At 41.9% G+C, this 25,580-nt stretch overlaps 1 protein-coding gene and 1 pseudogene across 1 annotated transcript; one reads left to right on the forward strand and one right to left on the reverse strand.

Annotated features, from left to right (window-relative positions):
* The first annotated feature begins 6,477 nt into the window (after nucleotides 1–6,477).
* Nucleotides 6,478–9,612, forward strand: LOC149831907 (COBRA-like protein 10 pseudogene; annotated as a pseudogene).
* Nucleotides 9,613–10,995: 1,383 nt separating this feature from the next.
* Nucleotides 10,996–22,121, reverse strand: LOC149831908 (U-box domain-containing protein 45-like). The gene is made up of 2 exons (XM_090012277.1): nucleotides 21,804–22,121; nucleotides 10,996–12,031 (listed from the first exon to the last, which is right to left on the reverse strand). The coding sequence occupies exons 1-2, from the start codon at nucleotides 22,058–22,060 to the stop codon at nucleotides 11,224–11,226; spliced, it is 1,065 nt and encodes a 354-aa protein (XP_089868403.1). The 5' UTR covers nucleotides 22,061–22,121; the 3' UTR covers nucleotides 10,996–11,223.
* Between the last annotated feature and the right edge of the window lie 3,459 nt (nucleotides 22,122–25,580).

The following is a 25,580-nucleotide window of genomic DNA, read 5'->3' on the forward strand; positions in this document are numbered from 1 at the left end:
ATTGCATAACTGGATCCAAAACTGTTTGGCCGGATCCAGAAAGTCTGATTGGGTCTGAACCAGATCCATTCTATTTTGACTGGATCCAGACTAGTCTGACTGGATCCAGGACAGATTGACTGGATCTGGGCCTGCTGAACTGGGTATGGGACAATCTGATTGGATCCAGATCTGCCTGACTGGATCCAGGATAATATAACTGGGTTCAGACCTGTCTGACTGGGTCCAGATTTGGACTCGGTTAATCTGGATCTGATACTGATCCAGATTGAACTGGATCTAAACTGAAAACCCAGATCCAGACCTGAATGGTTCAGTTTGGACCTTGGTTCAATCGGGTCGGTTCAGACCCGATTCGGTCTGAACCGGTTCGACCTGAACCAGAATAACCAACCCGATTGCCTTGAACCGGTTCAACCCGAACCAGTTTGGCTTGAACCGGTTCGGCTTGAACCAGTTCGATCCGAACCGGTTCACCCAACTCACAGGACCCGGTTCGGTCTGGGTGCGACCCAGACCGACTTGGTTCGGTCTGGGTCGCACCCAGGCCGAACCAGACTTTTTTTTTTTAAAACACTCAGTCTGGGCGCGACCTGGACCGAACCGGTCCCCCTTATTAAAACAGCGGAAGGGGCTGAGCCCCTTCCGATCTCAGGTTCAGGGGGGGTCGGCCCCTGCCGACCCTCCCTCTGCACCCACACGCCTGGGCCGATCTCCGGGGCCGGCCATCGGTGTCGGTCGGTCGCCGGGGCCGGCCATTGGAGCCGGCCGACCCCCCCCTCCCCCCTTTTCCCTCTTTCTTTATAATTTTTTTTCTTTAACTGTAACTCGCCGGCAGCCATGGCTGCCGGCCCTCTGAGCTCCCAACAGGAAAGAAGAACGAAGAAGAAGATGGGGGAATGTGGACTCACCTTGCTGCTGTCGCCACCGCCGCCGCCGCCGTCTCAGGTAAGAGCCTACCTCTCTCTCTCGCTCTCTTTCTCTCCCTCTACCGCTCGCTTGGTGCGGTGGAGGGAGGCTGCGTGAGGGTTTTTATAACCCTCACGCAGGTTGAGGATAACCCTCACCCCCGCGGATTTTGGGGGGTGAGGCTTATCCTCCCCCCTCCCGTTACGCGGTTTCCCCTTGGGGAAACCGCAGTTTCCATTTTTTTTAATGTTTATCCCCTCCGGCGACTCTGCCGGAGGGGGTTTTACAGATCCACTCAAGCATGTGTTGTTCAAGCTTGTCTCGCGTCAGTGGCCCCGAGCAGAACTTGGCTCCAGCCGATAGCTTTTATAAAAATATGTTCTAATAAAAAATTAGCCAAATTGATTATCCCGAAGAAAAAATATATCAGCGAAAATTGTTGAGGGATTGGAATGTGGGTCTGTCACCTCATACATCAGTAGCCAATGCCTTTACCATTCCACACAATATCTTCTGATGCCATATTTTATCATATTTCATATAAAAGAATATTAGTATACGTCACATAAAAAAACCTATCTTAAGCAAGCCTTGATAAGGTTAACCTATCACTACTAGATTTCAAAGTAAATGATGGGTTCGAGTCTCTCGTTCAAACTCACTTAGTTTGTTTCACATCTTTCCCAATCAACATACCACTACCAGATTTTTTTAGGGCTCCTACTAATTGAAGCTCAGAGAGAGAGAGAGAGAGAGAGAGAGCCGAAAGTAATTCAACATTACCACTCATGAAGATCAACAAAATGTTGAACCCATGAATTAAACAAGAACAAAAGCCAAAACAAATAAAGAAAGCACAAGAGAAAAGAACATTAGACAGATAAAATGGGCTCACGTCATAGCCGCTTGCCCAGATTGTGACAAAGGATAGGTAGCATCAGTAGGAGGGAGTGGAAGATCACTAAGATGCATACGCAAGATCGCATAAACATCTACCAAAATTTTATACACCAGGTTTTGAATGTTAACTCGAATATGACGAAAATGAGCATCGTTTTGCGCCATCCAAACAAACCACCAAGAGGTAAGCAACCACGTCCGCCAGATGAACCTCCACCTCTTGCTGCGCCTAATACAAACCGGCCCCAAGATCAGATCTAGCACAAAGGACTCATCCTTAACAAATACTTCCGGATGCCTCCAGGTCCTACTAAAGATTTCCATAAATATTGGGCAAGACCAGAACAAGTGAAACGTAGATTCTTCTGCAGCTTGACAAAGCACGCACCAACTCGGGAGTTGAATGCCCCACTTCTTTAAATTACTGTGGGTCTGGATCCTATCGTGCAAAATTAACCAAGCCAGGACTCGCGAACGGGGGGAAGGACCCTTCGCCCAAAGCACATCCTCGGGCAACCAATCAGCCCCTGGCGGTAGCAACGATCTATAGACTTTTTTGGTGAGAAACTCTCCGCTTGGTGCCAACGCTCACTGCAACCACTGAGCAAAATTTCCGGAGACCTCAAAATGGTCTCTAAAGCAGGCTAAAGCCCTCAACCACGATTTACGCAAGTGCGAGAGCGCCAAACCTCGGGTTCCCAGACGAACCGGAATAAGAGTTGGATCCCCATATTTAGCAAGAAGAAAACTAGCACAAGGGTTATCTGGTTGGTGGGCCAACCAACATTGCTTGGCGACAAGAACAATGCTTCGCAGTCTGGGCACTGGGATGCCTAAACCACCCATACGCTGAGGTAGAACCACCGAACGCCAACCAATCAAGTGACGCTTACCTGTGAGTTTACACCCAGACCAAAGAAAGCCTGCCAGCAAGCGCGTCAGCTGCTTCTCTACTCCCACAGGCATCACAAACAAAGACATGAAAAATTCTGAAATAGTTGAAAGAACATGTCTGACTAAGGTTAGACGTCCAGCGCTAGAGAGATAAGACGACTGCCACGAAAGCAATTTGCGCTTCACTTTTTGAAGCGTCGGAGCCCAAGTCGCTGAAGATAGAGGCTTCACTTGTAACGGCAAGCCAAGGTACATAATAGGCAAGTCAGAAGTAGTGCAATTAAAAATTATTTTTTCAGCTGCAAGCATATTGGCATTAACATTGAACATGGTAATAGAGCATTTGGTCTCATTTAGAGATAGCCCGGACATGGAGAGAAAGAACTGAATGATAAGCTTGAACCTAAGCATCTGTTGAACATTTGCACGACAAAAAATGATCATATCATCAGCATAAGTAAGAATATGACCCGGGAAGTCGGAAACCTGCAAAGGATCAATGAAACCCGATACAACAGCCCGCAAGCAAGACCACAAGACCCTCAGCAACTGCATTGAACAACAAAGGTGATAGGGGGCACCCTTGCCGCAAACCCCGCCCTAGCTTGAACCGGTCTCCTCTAATACCATTGATATTTAACATGGCCTGGGCATTTGAGACCAGCTCTCTCACCCAACCAGAAAAACGACGACCAATACCGAAATTTGCTAACATTTGAAATAAGAATGGCCAATGCACAAAGTCAAAAGCTTTATGAAAGTCTAATTTAAGGACAAAGTAAGGTTGACCGCTATGCTGCAAGGAATGGACCACCTCGGACGCCATGATGAACGAGTGCTGGACCCTCTTATTACGGATAAAGGCGAACTGAGAGTCTGAAAAAATCTGGTTAGAGAGAGAGAGAGAGATTCATTGGGTTCATGCCGAGACCAAGCTGGTCTCGAGCCTGAGGCAGTAACCCAAGCCCAAGCTGGTGCGGTTATTTATTTATTTGTTGGGAGGTGAGCCTCTTTATCACATTCATATTGCGATAAAAGAAACACTATTTTTTAAAAATAGTTAACATTTTGAAAATATCGTGTTTCCGTATTTGTTCGCGACATTTTCAAAACATCACCAACACTTGTGACATAAGCTTGAATATGCTCAGACGTAGATCAAGGTCTGTCCTTGGCGCAGCAGAGAGAGCCATATATAACTGCAATGAGAGCTATAGGGACCTCACACTTCTCATAATTTTATAGCCAGAAATTCACTACAGAAAAATTCCCATCAAAACCATGAGAAAACATCACATAATTATAATGTATCACGAATTTATCATGATATTATCATCTTTCTCTATTTCTCCATTGCAAGTACTATCGTATTATTATTATTTATTTCTTAAAGTATATCAGCATTTTTGTGATATTTTCCCACAAAAAAACTAAAAACTTGTCATGAGATATTGCATTGCCAAGAAAATGGCGGAACAGATTTTTTTTTTCTTTTGAAAGGCAAACTGAGGTTAGGCAGACCCCACCAGTTACACAACATACCATTGGATTTTGAACTTGCAACGTCCCATCACATGGAGACGTGCACTAACAGCTCCTACCAAACAAGCAGAGCCCACCTTGGTAAAATCCCGAAACAGACTTATAACAATGGTTTGCTGTTAATCTTACGTGGTAGGGAGGTACATACAGAATCAATGTCACAATTCTCTTTCTCGGCAAAGTTTCATGATATTCAGAAAAAAATCTAGGTGTTATCAAGAAAATACTGCTGCATGAAAATACTAAATATATAAAACGTATAAATATAATAAAAATATAAAAACTATAGAACTGACAAATTTTTTTAGTAAGTTCACATGGCATTAAAAATATGATTTTTTTTAGGCAATGTTCTGAAGATATCATATATTTTTTGGGTATTATATCAGCCTCTGAAAATATCACAATTTGTGACATAGTATAGGGTAACATTCAAAACTTATGAAGAGTATTTGGCAATACAACTAACGAGGGTTTCAAGAAATTGTCCAAAACCATAGACGGTTGGGATGTAACGGGTTCTGATTAGGATTGGATGTTTTTTTTTGAAAGATAAGCTAGGGTTAGTCAGTGTCACGGAGTTAGAAGCGAAGGCCCCTTCGGGTAATCACAAACAAACAAGCAGACCCCACCAGTTATTATTCAGCATACCACTGTCAACTTCCCACCACAAGATATGGCCAGTACCATATTCAACTAGTCAAATGTTGGTTAAATGGGTTCTAATTGAGATTCGGATGGTGAAAAATTCATACCACATCCGCTTTTTAACATGTAAACGGATTTGGATGTCCATCAAATTCAGATTTTGTCAGATTCAGTGGCAACAAATCAAAAGCATATCTGCGTCCAATGACTATAATCAGATATGGTTTTGGCATATCAAATGCAACTAAGGCTGCGTTTGGGAGGAGGGTGTCGGAGGAAGTGAGAGGGCGTCGGAGGTGGTTATTTGGGTTTGAGGGAGTTTGAGAGAAGGGAGATGAATGAAACCTGAAAATAGGCATGGAATCTGCAACTTCCGGATCCCTGATTTGCTCTGGCTTCAACTCCTTCTCAGAGAGGAGGCATTTGCAAATCCTGGATTCTAGAAGATTCTGATGGCCTCACGCTTCTTATTCCGGCAGATTCAATGTTCGCCTTTTCTCACAGCATCTATACCACTACCATTTCCCGTGACCACCAAGTCTCCCTATAACCTTCTCACGACGTTCATACCACCACCACCAAAGCACTCGTTGTCTCTTCCAAACAAGATCAAGAAGAAAGAGGAATTGAAAGCCGGAATCCCTGATAGGTCTTCCAAACAATAAGAAGAATTCTCTGTTTCCCTCTAAACCACTCCCCCTAAATTTCAGTATTTGATTTTTCCCAACTCCCTTGCAAATGCAGGGTCCCAAACACAGCCTAAAGCTAATAGAATTCAGTTGGAGCGAAATTGCAGGACCTTCAATGAGAAGAAATCGAGCTTTCACTCGGTGCAAAGTCATGTGTTATCCGATGTTTTTCACATGGCTCAATTAAGGTGGCCTGATTCGGATCTCTATTGGATTAAACCGATTTTCTCATCCTGTAATGATCTTTTCCTGACACTTATGGCTGGTGCCTCGCCATCCTAAGTTTATGCAATCTGCTTATCATAATAAAATTGGTTTTATTTCTTCCTAACAAAAAGGAATTCAGTTGGATATCGGATAAAATCCGATTCATTGACATAGGAGGTTGAGTGAAAAATCTCCACAAAGCCAACCAAACTACTACTATTATATAACATAACGGTTTGTTTCTGTCCATCCAAACTCCACCCCAAATTTAAATTCAAAACTACCGCCGCCCCTGCCGTTAGCTCCCCTCCATTCCCGGGCTTCCAAAGGAGGAGGTTTTACGGACTCAGTCCATCCCAGGAACTCCGGCACGCGCCCTCTCCCCCTCCCGCCCCACTCCCCGCCCCACTCCCCAATGACCTTCCCCCCAACAATTCTCTTGTCAACCATTCTCTCTCTCTCTCTCTCTCTGCTGTGATCCCACGTGGCCAAGAATTCCTCATTTCCTATCTAAAACACATTTGAATCAGAAAAAGAACTCAGAAATTCCCCACCAAAAAAGAACAAGAGAAAAGAACCAAATTGTAAACAGAACTCTACCCAGATGTGAAGAAGGTTCTCTAATAAAAAAAACAGAGGTACCCACAAAGCTTCCTGCAAGAAAGACCCACTAGAATCCAATAAATCAATGGGAAAGATAGGAATTTGTGGGCTTCTGGTTCAGTTTCTATTGGTTTCTGCTGCCACATTTGCAAATTCACAGTTTTCTGATACCCAAACCGCATTATCTCCGTCTGCAGAAAACTGCAATGGGATATATCTTTCGTATGCTTTCGGCTCTAGAGTGAAGGAGCTCCCCCATGTTAAGAATGCCTCAGCTCAGGCTTATGCGTTCCAGGCCACTGCAACAATACTCAATGCCGGGACTGAGGAACTCAAGTCATGGAAGATGTTTATCGGCTTCCAGCATGATGAGATACTTGTCTCTGCGGGTCAGGCTGTGCACTCAGATGGATCGGAATTGCCGGCTCATGTAGGGAATGGGACTTATTTATCTGGTTTTCCTCAGACTGATCTGAAGACAGCGATTGAAACTGCGGGTGATATGGCACAAATTCAGGTGCAGATCGATATCAAGGGCACCCAGTTTGGAGTTCGCCCTCCCTCGGTCCCGATGCCGAGCACCGTTCACCTGGCCAATGATGGATATAAGTGCCCAGCTCCCGTTCGTCACAGTACGTCATGTTCTTCCCTCAAAAAAGATTTTTCTCTTGAGACCAATGTTGTCAGAATTAAATCAAATTTGCCTGAATCTTCCAATTCGAATTGAATTGGCCCCAAATTGATTTTCTTCAGGGTCGAATTGGCCATACTAAAAAATTGGCCAATTCAACCCTGATTTGGCAGAATCGATCCCTTATTTTACTTTTTTTGTAAATCCTATTTTTTTTTTAATTTTTTGAATTGGAAAAAAAATTAGGTCGACTGATTCATACTGATTCGGTTCGAGCCCAAATAGGCCGATTCTCAGAAACTTTTTGAAAATCGATTCAGGTCCGAAACGATTATGACAACATTGCTTGAGACTAATGTTTAATGGATCAGTTGTGTGCATTTACAGCATTGTGTTTCATATTGGTTAATTAAGTTTAGAATGTTCATGTCCATTGAAAATAAGATGAGAGAGAATCATTTACGGTGGTTTGGACATATTCGGCGAAGGCCTAATGATGCGCCAGTTAGAAGGATGGAGAAATGGGAAAATATATTAATTAAAAGAGGTCGGGGTAAGCTTAGGAAGACATGGATGGAGGTGATAGGAAAGGATATGAATGCTTTGAACCTCACCGAGGACATGGCATTGGATAGAAATGATTGGAGGAGAAGGATTCATGTGGAAGACCCAGAATGATTTTCTTTTTTGGTTCATATCGCCGACCCCAATTGTTTTGGGATGAAGGCGTAGTTGTTGTTGTTGTTGTAATGTTCATGTGAATAGGACAAATCAGGCTTTGGTTGATGGAAATGCATATTTTCTTTTTTTATGATGGGAACTAAAAACATTTATGCAGATAAGAAAAGACTTTATAATGGCATGATCTTCATTATATTCTTCATTTTTTTTAATTCATTAAATGACACTAATATACAGGTGAATGTTCTAAAAAATATGGATCACATGATTATATTGGGTTTTCATTGAAGAAACAAGCTTTTTTACTCTGCTTAGTACTATTTCATGATCATGGAGCGTATACCTATTTATGAATTTTTGAAAGCATACCTATCATTTTCACACATTTTGATTTATGTTCTTGTTCTGTTTGATGATTTCTGAGACTAATCTGCTGTGAACATGGATATTTATATTTTCTTTGACAAAACAAAACCATATGCAGAATACGAGATGCATGTGTGTTGCATTAGAGACCTCAAATACAAGACTAAACGCAGAAAGGACAAGTTTCTTCCTCGTCAGGATGGTGATCTCACTATGAGCTATGATGTCATCCAGGCCTATGAAGGAAAATATCTCGCCCAGGTCTTCATCTCGAATAATCACCCACTGGGCCGCCTCGACAATTGGAATCTGACATGGGAATGGAAGAGAGGTGAATTCATTTACAGCATGAAGGGAGCTTACACTCTCTCAAAGGATATTTCAGATTGCATCTATGGAACTGCAGCCAATTATTACCAGAGTTTGGATTTCACCCCTGTAATGAGTTGTCAAAAGAATCCTATAATAGTAGACCTTCCACCTGAAAGATACAATGACACAATTGTGGGACGAATTCCTAATTGCTGTCGAAATGGGACTCTGTTGCCGCCCATCATGGACCCAAGTAAATCACAGGCTGCATTTCAGCTACAGGTTTTCAAAATACCTCCTGATATGAACAGGACAGCATTATATCCTCCACAAAATTGGAAGATCAATGGAGTCCTTAATCCAGACTACCAGTGTGGACCTCCTATTAGAGTAAGCCCAACACAATTTCCTGACCCAAGTGGGCTGATGGCCAAGACCCCAGCAATTGCAAGTTGGCAGGTTGTCTGCAATATAACAAGGCCAAAGCTCAAGAACTCTCGCTGTTGTGTTTCTTTCTCGGCCTATTACAATGACTCTGTGATCCCATGCAATACATGTGCTTGTGGCTGCCCTGAAGATCCCACCCCTGTATGCAATCCGAATGCATCTCCACTGCTGCTTCCATCCGACGCACTACTTATTCCTTTCTCAAATAGAACAGTGAAGGCAAAAGCTTGGGCCAAAATTAAGAACTACCGTGTACCGAACCCCCTACCTTGTAGTGATAACTGCGGTGTGAGTGTCAATTGGCATATCTACTCAGACTACAAAAATGGGTGGACAGCAAGAATTACCCTATTCAACTGGGAACAGTATAGTTTTGCTGATTGGTTTGTCGCTTATGAAATGAAGAAGGCATATCCTGGTTTCGAGAAAGTGTACTCCTTCAATGGAACAAGAATGCCGGGGCGTACTAATACTGTGTTCATTCAAGGATTGCCTGGACTAAGTTATCTGATTGGAGAAACAAATAGTAGCAATCCAAAAACTGATCCCCCTGTACCTGGTAAGCAGCAATCTGTAATCTCATACAGTAAGAAATTAACACCAGGCATAAACATTGTGGCTGGCGATGGATTTCCTTCGAGATTTTACTTTAATGGAGAAGAGTGCTCACTTCCAACAGAGTTTCCAAAGTCAGCTGGCCATCGATCTGTTGTTAGCATACTTCTGTTAATTGTTCCCACAGTGATGACAGCTGTGCTGTTAATGGATCAGTTCTGCTGGTGAGACATGGGAGCACACATTCTTTTGCATCCTTGCTACTGGCTCTGTTATATTCTCGTGGCAAGCATGAGCCGATATTAGCTAATGTTGGTCAATGCAATATGGTCACACAATTATAAACTTTAACACCATGACGAATTAGTTCTCTGAATGCTGCCATTAGAGGGTATATAATATCCACATTCGTGGAGTGGGTTGTTGCAGAGCTCTTTGAAGATGCATGAAGGCCTTCAGGCAATTTTTGAGACTTTGTATAAATCCAAGAGGATTACATATCTCAGAGGAATGTTTGGCTACCGAGGGATGAGTGAATCTAAAAGCTTTTCATCATGTAGAAGAAATATGTTACCAAGCAAAACTTGCATCTATTTGGTCTCATCTTTGATTAGATGAGCATTATTAAGAGAATGCTTGTTTATTTGTTACTTAGAGGAAATAAAGACGTGCAATGTATACACAAAGTTAGGACACAATTTCAATCTCGAAAATATGTTCAAATGACAGGAACTGATGGCTTTACAGATCTCTATTGTTCATTTATTTGGAACTATGTGATAATCTGGTCAAGTATGCACAATATTGATTTAGAGTTTGGATCATGCATGTTGACTTTGATGGAATTTATCCATGTTTGTTATTTGGTGATACTGTAATCATCTTCATCATCATCATTGTCATGAACCCTTGTCCCATCTATCCAGGGTTGAGTTTGTAGAGTCATCTTTTTCTATTTATTCCAATCTATTCCAAAAATTGTAGGTATTATCAAACAATTGCCTTATACATGACTAGAAGAACACACACTTATTTTACTTTGCCACTATCAATTGTCTGAATGTTTCTTATTTTCACATTCACTTCTGATATTTACATTGAAATTTCTCTAACGAAAAGACATTTGTTTAGTGGTGGTGACATGACCATGCTTAGAAATAATTTGGACAGATTACAAAGAAAACCAAAATCAACACCAGATGAAGTAAAACTGAAGAAATTGGCACATAGGACACACAAGACTCTCACTACATCAATATTTTCCTAATTTCTTAAATTGCTTGGCTATTCATTCATCTTGCATGCTGCAACTCCACGTTCTTTTTTTTTCTCTTCAAGCTAGGGGATTAAGGCTCCCCTCCTTTCCATTAGATAAGCACTACTGGTGGCTATACAACCAGGCATTTATTCAACCACCCATACCAGTGAGGTTCGAACTTGTTGCGTCCCATCACATGGTGACTTGCACAAACTGCTCCTACCAAATGGACGGAGCCCCCATCGGTAAATTGTTCAATTGGTAACTCACATTTCTAACAAAATGCGATCAAATGATAGAACAGAGCATTTTCCCCTCTATCCTTGCAAAGGTGTTCATGCACACGTGCACACAAACACACAACAAGGGGCCACCAAAGCTTGAAAGGAGATGCACTTATTATATTTGCAAATCTATATTACAAAATCTATGCAATTCAATGCATACATTATTCACAAACCGACCAACCGGTCACCTGTTACCATTACGGCCTGGACTGGCATTACACCTTTGTTATTCTCCATCTTAAAACCAACTTCTAGACCAAAAGAAAAGAATAAAAAAAAACAAATACACTCTTCTCAGTTACCCAAAGGCAATTCACCAGTGGGGCCAAGCAAAGCCCTCAGCTGCAGATGCCTCAGGCTCTGCTCCATGCTCACCTGCACCATCTCAGACAGCATCTTCCTTGCTTTATCATCTTCTTCCTCCTTCCCCAAGTGATTCCCCAGGTAGATTTCTTCCTCCCTCTCACAACCAGAAGAAGAGTTCCTCAACAACCCCAGCAGCAATCTTGCTTTCTTCTGTGATCTTGGTGTTCCATGAACTGTCATCTGCAGGAGACCAGGAATGACCCCTTCATTCAGTATGGCCTCCCTGAATCTACATCCATCACTCTCACACATCTTCAAGAGAGCTCCAACAGAGTTCTCTCTGCTCTGAAGTGACCCATCTTCTATAAGCTCCACCATTGTCAGCAATCCACCTTCTTCTTCCATAATTGCCATCCTCCCCTCTTCAAGATTTGATAGAGATTCTAATAGCCCACTGCATTTTTCAGCACTTTTTGAGGATTTCTTGATGGTTTTAAGCATGCTGACAAGAGAGGGCACAGGGTTGGATGCAAGAATTGTGTAGAGATTGTCTGAATAGGTTGAGATGTTGCACAGTGCCATGAGGGCGTCGGCCTTGGCTTGTTGGCCGCCAGTTTTTAGCATGTCAACCAGGAGGGGTATGGTTCCATAAGCAGAGATTATGGGCTTGGTGGTGGTGGAGGCAGAGAGGGTGAGGAGTGTAGCTGTTGCATGCTCTCTCAAATTTGAACTATCTGTCTGCAAGCAAGCAATGATTGGCTCAAGGGCGCCTGCTTCTACAATTGTGATCTTGTTTCTGCAAAGCAGAGAATGCAGACAATCAGATGTAAAGAAAAAGAAAAAATTATATTGCAGAACATGTACATTGTGTAGGGTGCGGCTGGGGATTTCCGGCGACGGCAACCAATCCGGCCTCCCTGTATGGCGGTGGCCCTGCAAAAACAGATCAGAAACACACAGAGCGTACCTGAAGCGGCCATTGAAGGAGCTGTTGTGCTTGCCGGAGATGGTCGCCGGAGTTTGTCTGCTCAGCCGGACTGCAGCCCTTCACGAGCCCAGGCTACCAGATGCAGTCGGTGAGTAGACCTTCTATTTCCTTTTACACAGGGTCGCTCGTGATACCCTGTTCTTATACGCATAGGGTGGGAACGGTTACGCACCGTTCCCCTTTATCTCATGTTGATTTATCGGCAGAATCACCCCTCAATGGGGATGTATCCACATTGTGGATAACCACCACGTTAATCGTGGTGGTTAATCCAACATTCTCCCACTTGATCCGACGATAAATCTTTTTAACCAGAAAACCTTATGGAAATAACTTGATGAATAGAATGGCCTTTATATTCTATTCTAAAGGTCCTTAGTTGAATCTCTAATCCTTATGAGATTAACAACAACCATAATGAGAATCAAAAGACTGAAAGTGATCACTTTATTTATATGCATATGTCAAAAAGAGTTTAACAATCCCATCCTCATTACATGTTCGGAATATAATCCCGGTGCTAACCCTTTAGTAAGAGGATCAACGATCATCTCTTTGGTACCAATATTGACAATATGCACTAAATGATTCTTCGTCCTTTCTTTAACAACAAAATACTTCAATTCTATATGCTTGCATGACGTACTTTTGTTGTTGTTCTAAAAGGACACCGCAGTTTCATTATCACAGTAGACCTTCAGTGGCTTCCCAATGGAATCGACCACCATTAACTGTGATATGAAGTTCTTTAACCATATAGCCTGCGAAGTAGTCTCGTACAATGCAATGAATTCTGCCTCCATGGTGTGGGCAGCAGTGGTCGTCTGCTTTCCACTCCTCCAAGAGATCGCTCCCCCAGCAAGTAAGAAGACGTACCCAGTAGTAGACTTTCTACTATCAAGGCATCCTCCTAAATCCGCATCTGAGTAGCCAATGACCTCGAGGTGATCAACTTTATGATACGTTAACATATAGTCTTTTGTCCCTTGCAAGTACCGCAAGACTTTCTTGGCAGCCTTCCAATGGGGTAAACCTGGATTAGACTGAAATCTGCCAAGTACCCCTACAACAAAAGAAATATCTAGTCGAGAACATGTCTGCGCGTACTGCAAGCTGCCAACAACTGATGCATATGGATAAGCACTCATCTGTGCTTTGTCAATATCGTTCTGTGGACAATCCTTTAGGCTCAACTTGTCACCTTTTGATATGGGTGTAGAAGTAGGAGAACAATTCTCCATCCCATATCGCTTTAACACCTTTTCTATATAGGATCTTTGGGAGAGGCCTAGAAACCCTTTTGCTCGGTCTCGACGAATCTCAATGCCAAGAACATAAGCAGCCTCACCCATATCTTTCATATCAAAATGTGATGCAAGAAACTGTTTTGTCTCTGAAATCAACTTTATATCGTTGGTTGCAAGTAAGATGTCATTCACATACAACATCAATATAATGAACTTACTCCCACTTTCCTTAAGGTATATACATTGATCAATAATGTTTTCTGTAAACCCGAAAGTCACAATGACTTGGAAAAATTTAATATACCACTGTCGGGAGGCCTGTTTAAGTCCATATATTGATTTGTTAAGCTTACAAACCAAACGATCATTTTCAGAGAAACCAAGAGGTTGTTCCATGTATACCTCTTCATTCAAATCCCCGTTGAGGAACGCTGTTTTCACATCCATCTGATGTAGCTCTAAGTCATAATGAGCTACGAGGGCCAGAATAATCCTCATTGACTCTTTAGTTGAGACAGGAGAAAATGTCTCATTATAGTCAATACCCTCCATTTGGGTGAATCCTTTAGCAACCAATCTTGCTTTATGTCTCTCTATGTTACCTTTGGAGTCCTTCTTGGTCTTAAAGACCCATTTACACCCTACGGGCTTTACTCCTTTAGGTAACGTGACAAAATCCCACACTTGATTTTTAGCCATAGAGTCTAACTCTTCTTTCATGGCTTCAATCCAGTGCGAAGATTGTTTGCTCTCAACAGCTTTCATAAAATTCAACGGGTCATCATCCATATCTATGAAATCACCAGGCTCCTGAAGGTACACCATATAATCAGGATGCATGACAGATCTCCTAATCCTTGTGGATCTCCAAACAGGTCGTTCCTCAGGCTCAGATTGAACTTGATCATCCTGTTCGTGCTCTTCCGCATTGTCCACAGTAGGTTCACTTTGGATTTGTGCATTAACAATCGAATGATCAACCACACCATCATTAGGAATAACAATGTGGTATCTTTCGATGTTTTCCTTAGCAGTTGATGAAACTGAATCCTGTATTTCCTCAAAACCAATGCTTTGAAGTACACTTAATCCTACTGAACCATATTCTAGGAATTTAGCCTTATCCGTTTCAACAATCTGTGGTGAGTGAGATGGGCAATAAAACTCGTACCCTTTTGATCTTTCTGGATAACCAATGAAATATCCACTGGTTGTTCTTGGATCAATGTGGGGGTTATACAGTTTAGCCTCTGCAGGACATCCCCATATGTGCATATAAGACAGTTATGGTTTCCTACCTGTCCACAACTCGTAAGGAGTTTTAGGCACAGATTTCGTAGGAACCTTATTCAAAATATGCACAGCTGTCCTTAAGGCTTCACCCCACAACTTTATGGGAAGTGTTGAATAATTCAACATGGCCCTAACCATTTCTTTAAGCGTACGATTTCTCCTTTCAGCTACACCATTCTGATAGGCACTACCAGACATGGTATATTGAGGCACAATGCCTTCCTCTTTAAGAAATCGCGCTAATGGTCCTTCCCTTTGCCCCATCTCAGTAAACTTACCATAATATTCGCCACCTCTATCAGACCTGACTATTTTAATAACCTTATCGGTTTGTTTCTCTACTTCTTTCTTAAATTCTTTAAACATCTGAAAAACATCAGATTTTTTAAAAATCAAGTAGAGATACATATACCGAGAATAGTCATCAATAAAGGTGACGAAATATTTTTCGCCTGTGTAACAGGGAGAAAACGGTCCACATACATCCGTATGGACTATTTCTAATATCTCACTACTGCGTTTGACACCCTCTTTATATGTGTTTGTATGCTTAGCCTTTATGCAATAAACACATGGGTCATTGTCAGTAAAATCTAGAGATTGCAAGATCCCTTCATTTACCAGTCTCTTTATTCTCTTTTCAGAGATATGACCTAACCTTCGATGCCAAAGCATGTAAGATTTATCATCTGTCATGCTACGTTTATTTCCAACCAATGCGTATTCAGAAGTCAAAGACTCCTGAGTTTGAATCTTCACATTCAATCTATATAAACCATCATAAACTGATGCAGAACCAATTTCAATTGAATTTCTGAATATGAACAATTTGGAATTTTCAAACTTAAAACAATATCCAAATTTATCCAACTTTGAAATTGAAATTAAGTTTCTACTATACGATGGAATATAAAAGACATCATGAAGATCTAAAACTACGCCCGTATCCAGAGTAATCCTGCAGGTTCCAACACCCTTCACATGTGAACATATCTTGTTTCCCGAATAGATGCTTTTCTCATGCATTGTTGGTTCCCTTCTGCTCAGGAACAGCTGTAGACAGTTGGAAATATGAACAGTAGCACCAGAATCAATCCACCAGCTATTTTTAGGAATTTGTAATAAATTACATTCATAAGAAACAAATGACAAATTACCTCTCTTTTCCAACCACTTCTTGTACTTTATGCAATCTGCCTTTATGTGTCCCTTCTTCTTGCAAAAGAAGCACTTTATAAGAGCACAGTTGGATTGCTTGTCTTGGGATGACTTATCCCCAGTTGGCTTTTTCCTAGCATTTCTCTTAAATGCATTCTTCCTTGGTCCTACCTTGGACGTATGAGAAGCCATATGTGCACTCTGCACCTTCTCACCTTTCATCCTCTCTTCTTCTTCAACACACTTGGACATGAGTTCATTAAATGTCCATTCATCATTATGTGTGTTGTACGAGATTTTGAAAGGTCCGTATTCCAAGGGTAAGGATGTTAGGACTAAATGCACTAGGAAAGAATCAGAGATGGTGAGCTTCATGTCATTCAGCTGAGACACTATGTTTCTCATCTCCAAAATGTGCTGGCGAATGTTTCCCCCTCCAGTATATTTCATAGATATCAATTTTGACATCAGGGTACTGGCTCTGGCCTTGTTTGAACTCACAAACTGTGCCTCAATGGCATTCATGAATTCCCTCACTGTTCTGCATTGTGGGATAGCACTTCGAATGTTCTTAGCTACTTTAGATTGCAAAAGCAACAAGCTAAGCCTATTCGAGCGCTCCCACTTCTCAAAAGCAATCTTTTGATCAGCAGTACTCTGATCAGTGAGGGCAGTGGGTTCATCTATCCTTAGGGCCAGATCTAGATCCATATACCCTAATGCAAATAAAACAGTTTCTTTCCAATCACTAAAATTGAATCCATCTAGAAAAGGTATAGAGCTAGAGTCATCTAAAATCACAGAACTAGAAACTGCATGACAAAAGACACGTATCAGGAAGCATTCATACGAGACTACAACTTTAGTGGAAAAAGCAAAATAATAAAGACCCTTGATATGCTTCTTTCCAGGCGAGTGAAGGGGGTCATCAGAGTCCTACTTTGGTAAGAGCTCCGACACGCGAAACCACTTCGCCTACCGACCATATTTGGTAAAACTAAGGTTTTTGTGAAGTTAGACCATCAACACAAGGTACCTTTGGATACTCATGTGTGATGTATCTCGACACATTTACCTTATTCTACCCTACTTAAATTCCAAACACGATAAAACTAACTTTGAGTCGTCTATCGTTTAATGAATATAAGTACAACATTAATATTGACTAAAACCATATGATAGTATAACATTTTGACAACATACGTGTATTCAGTCACTTTGGCGACATGAATACACTAAGTTATCTGACTATTCTTAATGCCAATATAAAATAATATCTTAAAATAGTCCGTAAACCAAATGGACTAGACATATGACCCTCGATATGGTTCTAAAATTGAATGAACCAGTCATATGTATCACGAACCGGTCTTAAAGCACTCTAAACCGGTCTGAAACAGCCCCGAACCGGTCATCCAAGGGTCCGAACCAGTTCTGAACCTTATGAACCGGGTCAAATATAAAAAAAAATTCATTAAAACCCTATAATCGTATGCCAAAACCCCTATATTTTCTTATATTTAAGAAAACAGGGTCTTAGAATCTCGGAACCGGTGAGAAACTGGAAGGAACCGACCAAAAACGGCTCCGAACCGGTCCCAGAAAGGGGCTGGGTCAGTCCCTGATCCGGTTCAGGCCAAATAGTGCCTGGACCCTCCTGGATCCGGGTCAGACCCGACTATTAACTGGATCCGGGTCAGACCCGGGGTTATCTGAATCTGGGTCGGACCCGATACATGTTGGATCCGGGTCGGACCCGGTAATGACCGGATCCGAGTCTGACCCAATACCGGACCCGATCCGGTTCCTGTCATTAAAGAAAAAGGGGCAGAAAACCCCGATATTTTCAGAAATAAGGGGTTTTCCCCTTTTTCATTGTCGGCGACCAATGTCGCCGGTCGGCGACCCATGCCGCCTGCCGGCGATCAACGCCAGCGCCTGCCGGCAACCAAAGCCGTCGTCCGTCGGCGACCAACGCTGCCACCTGATGGCGCTCCTTCTCGAGCGAAAGCTGCCATTCATCCGCCAATGAAAATTTGGGAATTGCCGGAGCCTGTTTCAGAAATCCAACGACTCAATAGTCGCCGACGACGGTCCCAGCCGAGCTTTAAATGGTGGATGAGGAGTGAAGCGCCGGCGGGGTCCTCGCCGACAGGAAACCCCCAAAAAACAGAGGTAAGTGGATTTTTTTTTTATCAATCTGTCGCCCAACGACGACAATCGCTGGTGCCGGCGACAGGCACCGGTGACAGTCGCTGGTGCCGGCGACAGGCACCGGTGACCAGCAGCAGGGTCACCCCACGGTGACCTGCGTTGCTGGTCAAACCGGAGCACACCCCGCAGCGGAAGCGGGGTGTGGGCCCATAACCCAATGTAGGGTGCGGCTGGGGATTTCCGGCGACGGCAACCAATCCGACCTCCCTGTATGGCGGTGGCCCTGCAAAAAACAGATCAGAAACACACAGAGCGTACCTGAAGCGGCCATTGAAGGAGCTGTTGTGCTTGCCGGAGTTTGTCTGCTCAGCCGGACTGCAGCCCTTCACGAGCCCAGGCTACTAGATGCAGTCGGTGAGTAGACCTTCTATTTCCTTTTACACAGGGTCGCTCATGATACCTTGTTCTTATACACATAGGGTGGGAACGGTTACGCACCGTTCCCCTTTATCTCATGCTGATTTATCGGCAGGATCACCCCTCAATGGGGATGTATCCACATTGTGGATAACCACCACGTTAATCGTGGTGGTTAATCCAACACATTTTCCTCCCCCCCCCCCCCACACACACACACACACACACACACACAACCGTTGATTATAAATTTATAATGCATCCATTACACTACCAAAAACAGAAATCAATGAAAATCATGACATTTGAGAATACTGCGCAAAGAAGGCAATCAAATGAAACACCACAGATGCTATCTCTCTCTCTCTCTCTCTCATTTTCTGCCGAGGAGCTGTGATTAAGATTTGCACTGCTTTCTTAGTTAAGGTTCTTGTATTTGGCACATTTAGGTAAATGTGGTTCAGACAGGATTGCCCTCATAATGTCTCCAATTACTTTTTTTGCCTCACCTACCATACCAAACAATTTTGTGATTGACCAACTCTAACCACCATTTACACACATTTTTAACATGCAATCTATATGCTCTTCCCAAATCATTAGTCTTCACCAAGAGTTAATCTAATGAATAGTGTTTTATAACAAAAGAAAAAAAACCAACGAACAGAGAATTTCAAAAGCATGATATTTACTTAATATATAGGACGGTTTGGCACTTCAATATGGGCTTTTGCCTCCTCGTGCAGTTTGTACATTGAAACAGCATGTGAACTGGTACAGAACATCATGATATGGTTCGACCAATATCAGGTGAAAGCCTGAGAGCATTAAAAGGACATTTTCTTGGTACAAGAGGATGGAAAAAGATACACCTTAGAGTTTTTTGCAAGCAAAGAACAAATGAAACTTGTCCTCATCCAGTTCTCATCAATTTGACTTCAAGCTTTTAGGTTCAAAAGCTACAATTCTAAATTTCAAAGGTGACATTTTCTTTTGACAGAGGACAACACGACCAAGAGATAATGCATAAACTCCCATGGTGGCACTGTGTCACAGAGAAATGCCATTTTGGCTGTGTGTTCCTAGTGATAGGATCTAATCATGCTATGACACGTTGACATGACTCGGACACATAGGAACATTATTTTAATTACTTTAGTAGTTTTTAAATAGTTCTTAATAGTGCTTCAATCAAAAGACATTTATATATAATAAGATATTAAAAATAGTATTTTGTTGATTAAAATATTTAAAAACCCTATTTTTCAAATAAATCTTCAAACTCACGTGTCGGGTCGTACCTGTATCTTAGTGACATAGATTGAGATATAATCACCATATGCTACTAAGAGCTATACGCAGTACACTTGGTAATTGAATGGAAAGAGTCCTAAGTAGTAAAATAATAGGGAGGAAACAAGCCCATCCCGCAGTTTGTCAGATCTTCACCCTAGAGAGCTGAATGAATGGATTTCAACCTAGATCCAAGTGTCAGGCAAACCGAAATACCAGCTGTTTTTCCTTATATACAAAAAACACTAGAAACCACTAACAACCCAGAATTGAATCATAGTACTAGGTCTAGATCCATTTATTTACTATCCAGATCTGGATAATCAAATACTGTCATGGCTCATTTCCAGATATGCTTGGATCTTATCCATATTTGATGGCCTTAAGAGTACCATTAAAGGTGAGCCATCTTGGAAATGACTGATATAACATCCATGAAGAAAGAAAAAGGGTAAAGGGGAAGGTCCACAAGGAATAAGACCCCAAATAAACTAACCAGTTCCATGAAATATATGGACGGAGAGATTGGATCAGGTCCAAGGAATCTTTTTCTTTCATTTGGGCTAGGCCAAGGGAAACACCCTTATCATCTACCATACAGTGACAAGCCTCAGGTTGGTAAAACCCTTATCATCGACCATACATTGCATAGGCCCGCCACAAAGAAAGGGTATCCTTATTTTTTTTTTGTTTATATTTACAGGGAGAAACCGCCCCTAGGATATCAGAGACATAGCCGCACTGGCTTTGCCTGCTGTACTTACGATCACTGTCCAGATAGTGTAAAACTCTGTGGGCTTACCCTTTGCCCCTAGGGAGTCGTCAAGCTATGGGTTGCTCAATGAATGATGCCCAAGAGATTTGAACCTAGACCGACTGCCTAGCGGCCTAGGCTCCATCCCACTACGTCAAACCCCTTTGAGGTGCATCCTTTGCTTGATTGTTAAGAATTGTGTTAAGTGCTGAAAATGGATCGCTTGGACCCAAGATCCGAGGGCGTAAGAGTAGACTGGATGAAGTTGGAGGATCCAATTAACTATTGGTTTTTGTTAGGTAGAAAACAACCTATCTAACCTGCTTGTAGCTTTGCCCCAAAAATACTATTGAATCAGCTGGGTGGATCACTAGTGCTTCAAATCATTGCTATTTGACTTGGAACTGTTTTTGAAAAACAGAGCATGTTTGCTTTTGGTCACAGGTGGGGATGAACAATCACAGCCGAGAAAAGTGAAAGTTGATCACAAAGTCAATCTTGTGACCAAGTTTCACCAGATTAAAAGCAGAATCAAACACAGCCGACAATTACAATCAAAACTTGTAGTACTCTGTTCTCATGTTTCACTTTGAAAAAGTTTGGAGATTTTCACCTGAAAAAGTTTGGAGATTGTGATTTACAATCACAGGATTGGATATTAAGAAAATCCAAACATGCCTTCGAGTTATTTTTTAAAACATGAACATGAAAAAGCCCCTATAAAACGATTTGATCTTGGACATATTAATATAATAGTTCCCAATCCTCATAAGAAAGATCCCGATTTTGTTTTTTGTCTCTGTTGACAAGATAAACAAAAAAGAATAAAGATTGGTGTGTAACCGACTCTAACAACCGAGGACGAATGAGATATTATAACTGAAAGATCTCAGGTTCAAATCTTATCATAACCGAGTCTCATGTTCAAATCCCATAGAGGTTATCCCCAGCTTGTGCAGAAAAGAAAAATAAACAAATAAATAAATAAGAAAGAGTAAGATATGACTCGGGGTTTGGAGTCTGCTCCGGTTCGAGATGAGACCTATTAGTTTCGGCGTATTATTTGGATCCATGACTCAAATCCAACCAAAGTTATGCTTCTTCAACAGGATAATTAAAAGAGGAAAACATATTTAAAAGATGGAAAATAGTGAGTAAAGCATATATAACTCCGTTATTTTCTTAACTAACGAATTTCGTGTCGTTACGGCGAAGAAATCATTCAAGTCAGAGAGAGAGAGAAGAAGAAGAAGAAGCTTCACACCTCTCGTCTTTAACGGCGAGGTTGAGGAGGGCGAGGAGCGCGGCCTCCTTGGGGCCGTCCATTGGGGAGGAGAGCATCCGAACGAGCGGCCCGATGGCGCCAGCTTCGCCGAAGAGGCGTCGGTGTCTCGGCGACGTCTTGGCGAGGCGCCGGATCTCCCACGCCGCCATCACCTCCGACTCTGGGTCGCCGGATAGCGCCAACGCCACCGCCTCCCACACCGCTACCTCGCCGGGTACCTCATCATCCGACGCCATCGCACGAGCCCAGATAGCAAACTTTGTTGCGAGTGGAGTGATGAGTCCGAGCCCAGTAGGTCCGATCGGACCCTTCTTCTTCTGCTGCTGCTGCTCTCTCTCTCTCTCTATATATATATACAGTTTTGTAGTGAGAGAATATATAAAAACGAGGACAGACGAGAGGTGAGGTTCTCCTTCTAACGGGCATCTTTATTTATATGCGAACGTTGATGCTGACGTGGGATAACGGTGGATTTTTTTGTTCATAATTATTTTAAACGGCTTGGCTTGGTTCAGCTCTCTCTCTCTCTCCTGTTTGTTTTTTTTTACATTTATTAAGTGAGCTGGTCCAACTACATATTTCTAATGGAGTTGTTGTTTGTTTGACCTCTTATAGGAAGGAAGTCTTTTCCTATGAAAGAGGGGCTCTCTCATAGGAGAGGACACGAAACAAACACCAAGGATTGGAAGTAGGATGCAAACAGGTGGCACTCGGGGATGGAGGACATGAAACTGGGATGGAGGTGGGGGTGGAGGTTGAAATCCATCCCCGTGCGGGGATGGAGGTGGGGATGAAGGTTCAGATTTTGAAGCGGGGCGGGGGTAGAGTCCTTGTCCCTGCCCCCGCCCCGGTCCACTGCTATCCTTACTTTGAAATGACCGATTGATTTATTTGCTTTTTTAGATTTTATATGACTAAAAGTATATATATATATATATATATATATATATATATATATATATATTAGTAGTAGTAGTACAAGTTTGTCTTTAGAACTGAGGTTTGAACTTTATAATGGTAATTATTAATTGGCTGTTTTCAACCATTAATCAGCAGACACGAGGCTTGATGAGATGCAATCACATTGTACAAAAATAAGTGCCACTGCACCTGACCGGCAACAGGTGGCTAGTGGTCAGGTCAGTGCAATAGCAAAATATTTTTGTGCAATGTGACTGCACCTGATCTGCTAGCGGCATGCTATTTTCTTTTTTATAGGCAAGCTGGAGTTAGGCAGACACCCACCAGCCATACAACCATAACATTGGATTTGAACTTGCAACGTCCCAACACAATCAGGTGATGTGCACCAACTGTTCTTACCAAACAAGCAGAGCCCAATGCAATTATACGGTAAGGTTGGGTAGGATGGAAAGCTCCCCTGAAACTGAGACTGCTACAGGTTTGAATAGGCATTGACTTGGCCATGGCCTTACCATTCAGATTTTCTGTCTGGCTTATAAGGTAATTGCCTCCAGAGACTTGACCCACCAAAAGCTGTAAAGCATATCCAATGATCGGTACTCGGTCCAATCAATGGATGCCACGGCCCAAGAATTCCTGGTTGGGTGGGGGAAGGGGGTACTTTGCAAGGCCTTGGTTGATCACTGAATCTGCTCACCAATAGCTGACCCATGACCAAGTCATTCCTGGTGCCTCCTGATTTTCCATCTGCATGTCCCCACAATACAGGGCCTTTCAAATATAAGAAATAGTACGAATTCCACATGCCCCACTCTCTGTTCCACTGCAAGTGTGGTCGAGTGGTTGGGGCCTCTCTCTCTCTTTATATATACATATGCTGTTTTTTTTTTCTGTTTTTATAATCAGGTTAAGGGATAGTCAGCAGTGGAGTTTGTACCCGTCACCCCTCTGCCATGATAGTGAATCTCTATCAATTAAACTGTCAGAGTCTACCAACTTGAGCTTGAATGCTCATGGGTGTATGCAGTTTGGTAACTCAAACTGTTAGACCACAACATCACATGACTGGTAAATTTACTACAGTTAGTAAAGAGTTGAGATCAAAGGAGCGGTTAAGTGGCATGGGGCCCACAGTTTCAGCAGGCCCCCACATGTCATGTGATTGGCTACGGCACATAGCTGCTCCCTGGATCCCTGCTCGTTAAGTAAAAGGACATGTAGAAGTTTATTAAATTACATATAACCCCAACTAAAATATAAACCAGAGTTACCAGAAGCATTGTAGTACATGAGGAAGCGTGTTTTAGAAGCGCGAAAGGTGCTGAAAAGCATAAATTTTTTTACGAAGCATGCTTTTTGCTTTCTCTTATTTTTTTTCATTTTTTTTTGTTTTTTTGTTTTTACTTTTTCCTCTTTTTTCGCTTCCTCCTTGCATTCCCTTCTTTTCTTAGGTCGCTTTCGGTTTGCTTCCTAGGTTACTTTTGAGACGATTCCTGGTTTGCTTCTAAGTCTTCCGGCGTTTTTCACTTTCTAAAATTTTGGAAGGGTCTCACTTCCCGCTTCTACCCGCTTCTACTTCTCGCTCCTGCTTTCCCGACTGACAACTCTGGTATAAACTAATTCTTTTCTCTATTTTCATGCTGGAGCTCTGCATGGTACATCAGAAAGTGTTAGAATCTACAACAAAATACAAATGATTCTACCCAAATATGAAGCAAGATCTTAGGTTATAATCTTTCTTAAATTTGATGGATTTAAAAGATTAGATGGGATTTCATCCATTTTTATTATACCTTGATTATTTCTTATATTTGTTATGGATAAAGTTTCTTTATGTGTATCATACACTTATGTAAATGTGAGTGAAAGAATGAATAAGATGAGAAAGAAAGAGGGAACACAAACTTTTTTCCATGGATATAGTGCCACATAACTGTCTTGTTATTTCCCTTTCTTTGTTCTATTATTTTATTTTATTTTTATTCTGTCCGTTATTTTTTTTCTTTTTTACATAAAGAAACAATGTCTATTATTGTCACAAAAGTTCTTTGGGGGTTATAGGAATGTTTGGATGTCCTAGAATAAAACCCTCCCATTATGTATGAATATTACGGGAATTGGGCAACATAAAAGTGGTACGAAGAAAGGGGTTACCTCTTGCCCCTTTTCTATGAAAATCTCCAAGTGGCTCAGTTAATTGATTGACTTTATGTGGATCCTTAAATTTTAGAAAACAAAAACAACAAGGTTTACATTATAAATATAGTTTTTTAAAAGGTAGATCCAAAATAGGATATGAAGTTAGGATGATTGTGGGGGCTTTTCTTCAAGGTAGCACATTTTTTCTCCTCAGTTGAGTAGAGATTAGTTGAACGAGGAACTTCAGATCTTCATTTTTAGGGCTGACAATGTTGTGAAACTCGTACCCCATATGTAATCTTATAAAAAATATGAGCTCAGGCAGGAGTAACTAATACTCGAAAAATATGAAAATACCAAAAATATGCAAACATTAAGACTATCAAAACTAAAAACAAATTCACACCTTGGGTTTAGGTAGCTCTTTCTATGTCTGACCAGCGTGGGAGCACGAGCTCCAGAGAAGGTTTGAGACTGGAGATTTGGATCCTAATTTGATCTCAATGTGAACTTAAACTAGGCAAGATCAGTTATGAGAGGTTCTGCAAAAATTTTGACAGAGTTTCTTGCGTATCTGAGATCCAAACCTGATGGGCATTTCTGATTGGATGTATTTGAAATAAAAAGCTAAGATTTATTCAAAGCACATTTCCTTGAATAAAAGTTTTGTCTTTGTAAAGAGGATTTGGGATT

This window comes from Nuphar pumila, chromosome 7, assembly GCF_984573655.1.
Source record: "Nuphar pumila chromosome 7, dmNupPumi1.hap1.1, whole genome shotgun sequence".
Classification (NCBI taxonomy): Eukaryota; Viridiplantae; Streptophyta; class Magnoliopsida; order Nymphaeales; family Nymphaeaceae; genus Nuphar; species Nuphar pumila.

Bases quoted from the DNA above. Each gene is read 5' to 3' on its own strand.
- LOC149831908 (XM_090012277.1), bottom strand. From the start codon at position 22,060: ATGGCGTCGGATGATGAGGTACCCGGCGAGGTAGCGGTGTGGGAGGCG. The intron at 12,032-21,803 runs GTGTGAAGCTTC...TCTGCTTTGCAG, and splicing joins CTCGCCGTTAAAGACGAGAG to AAACAAGATCACAATTGTAG.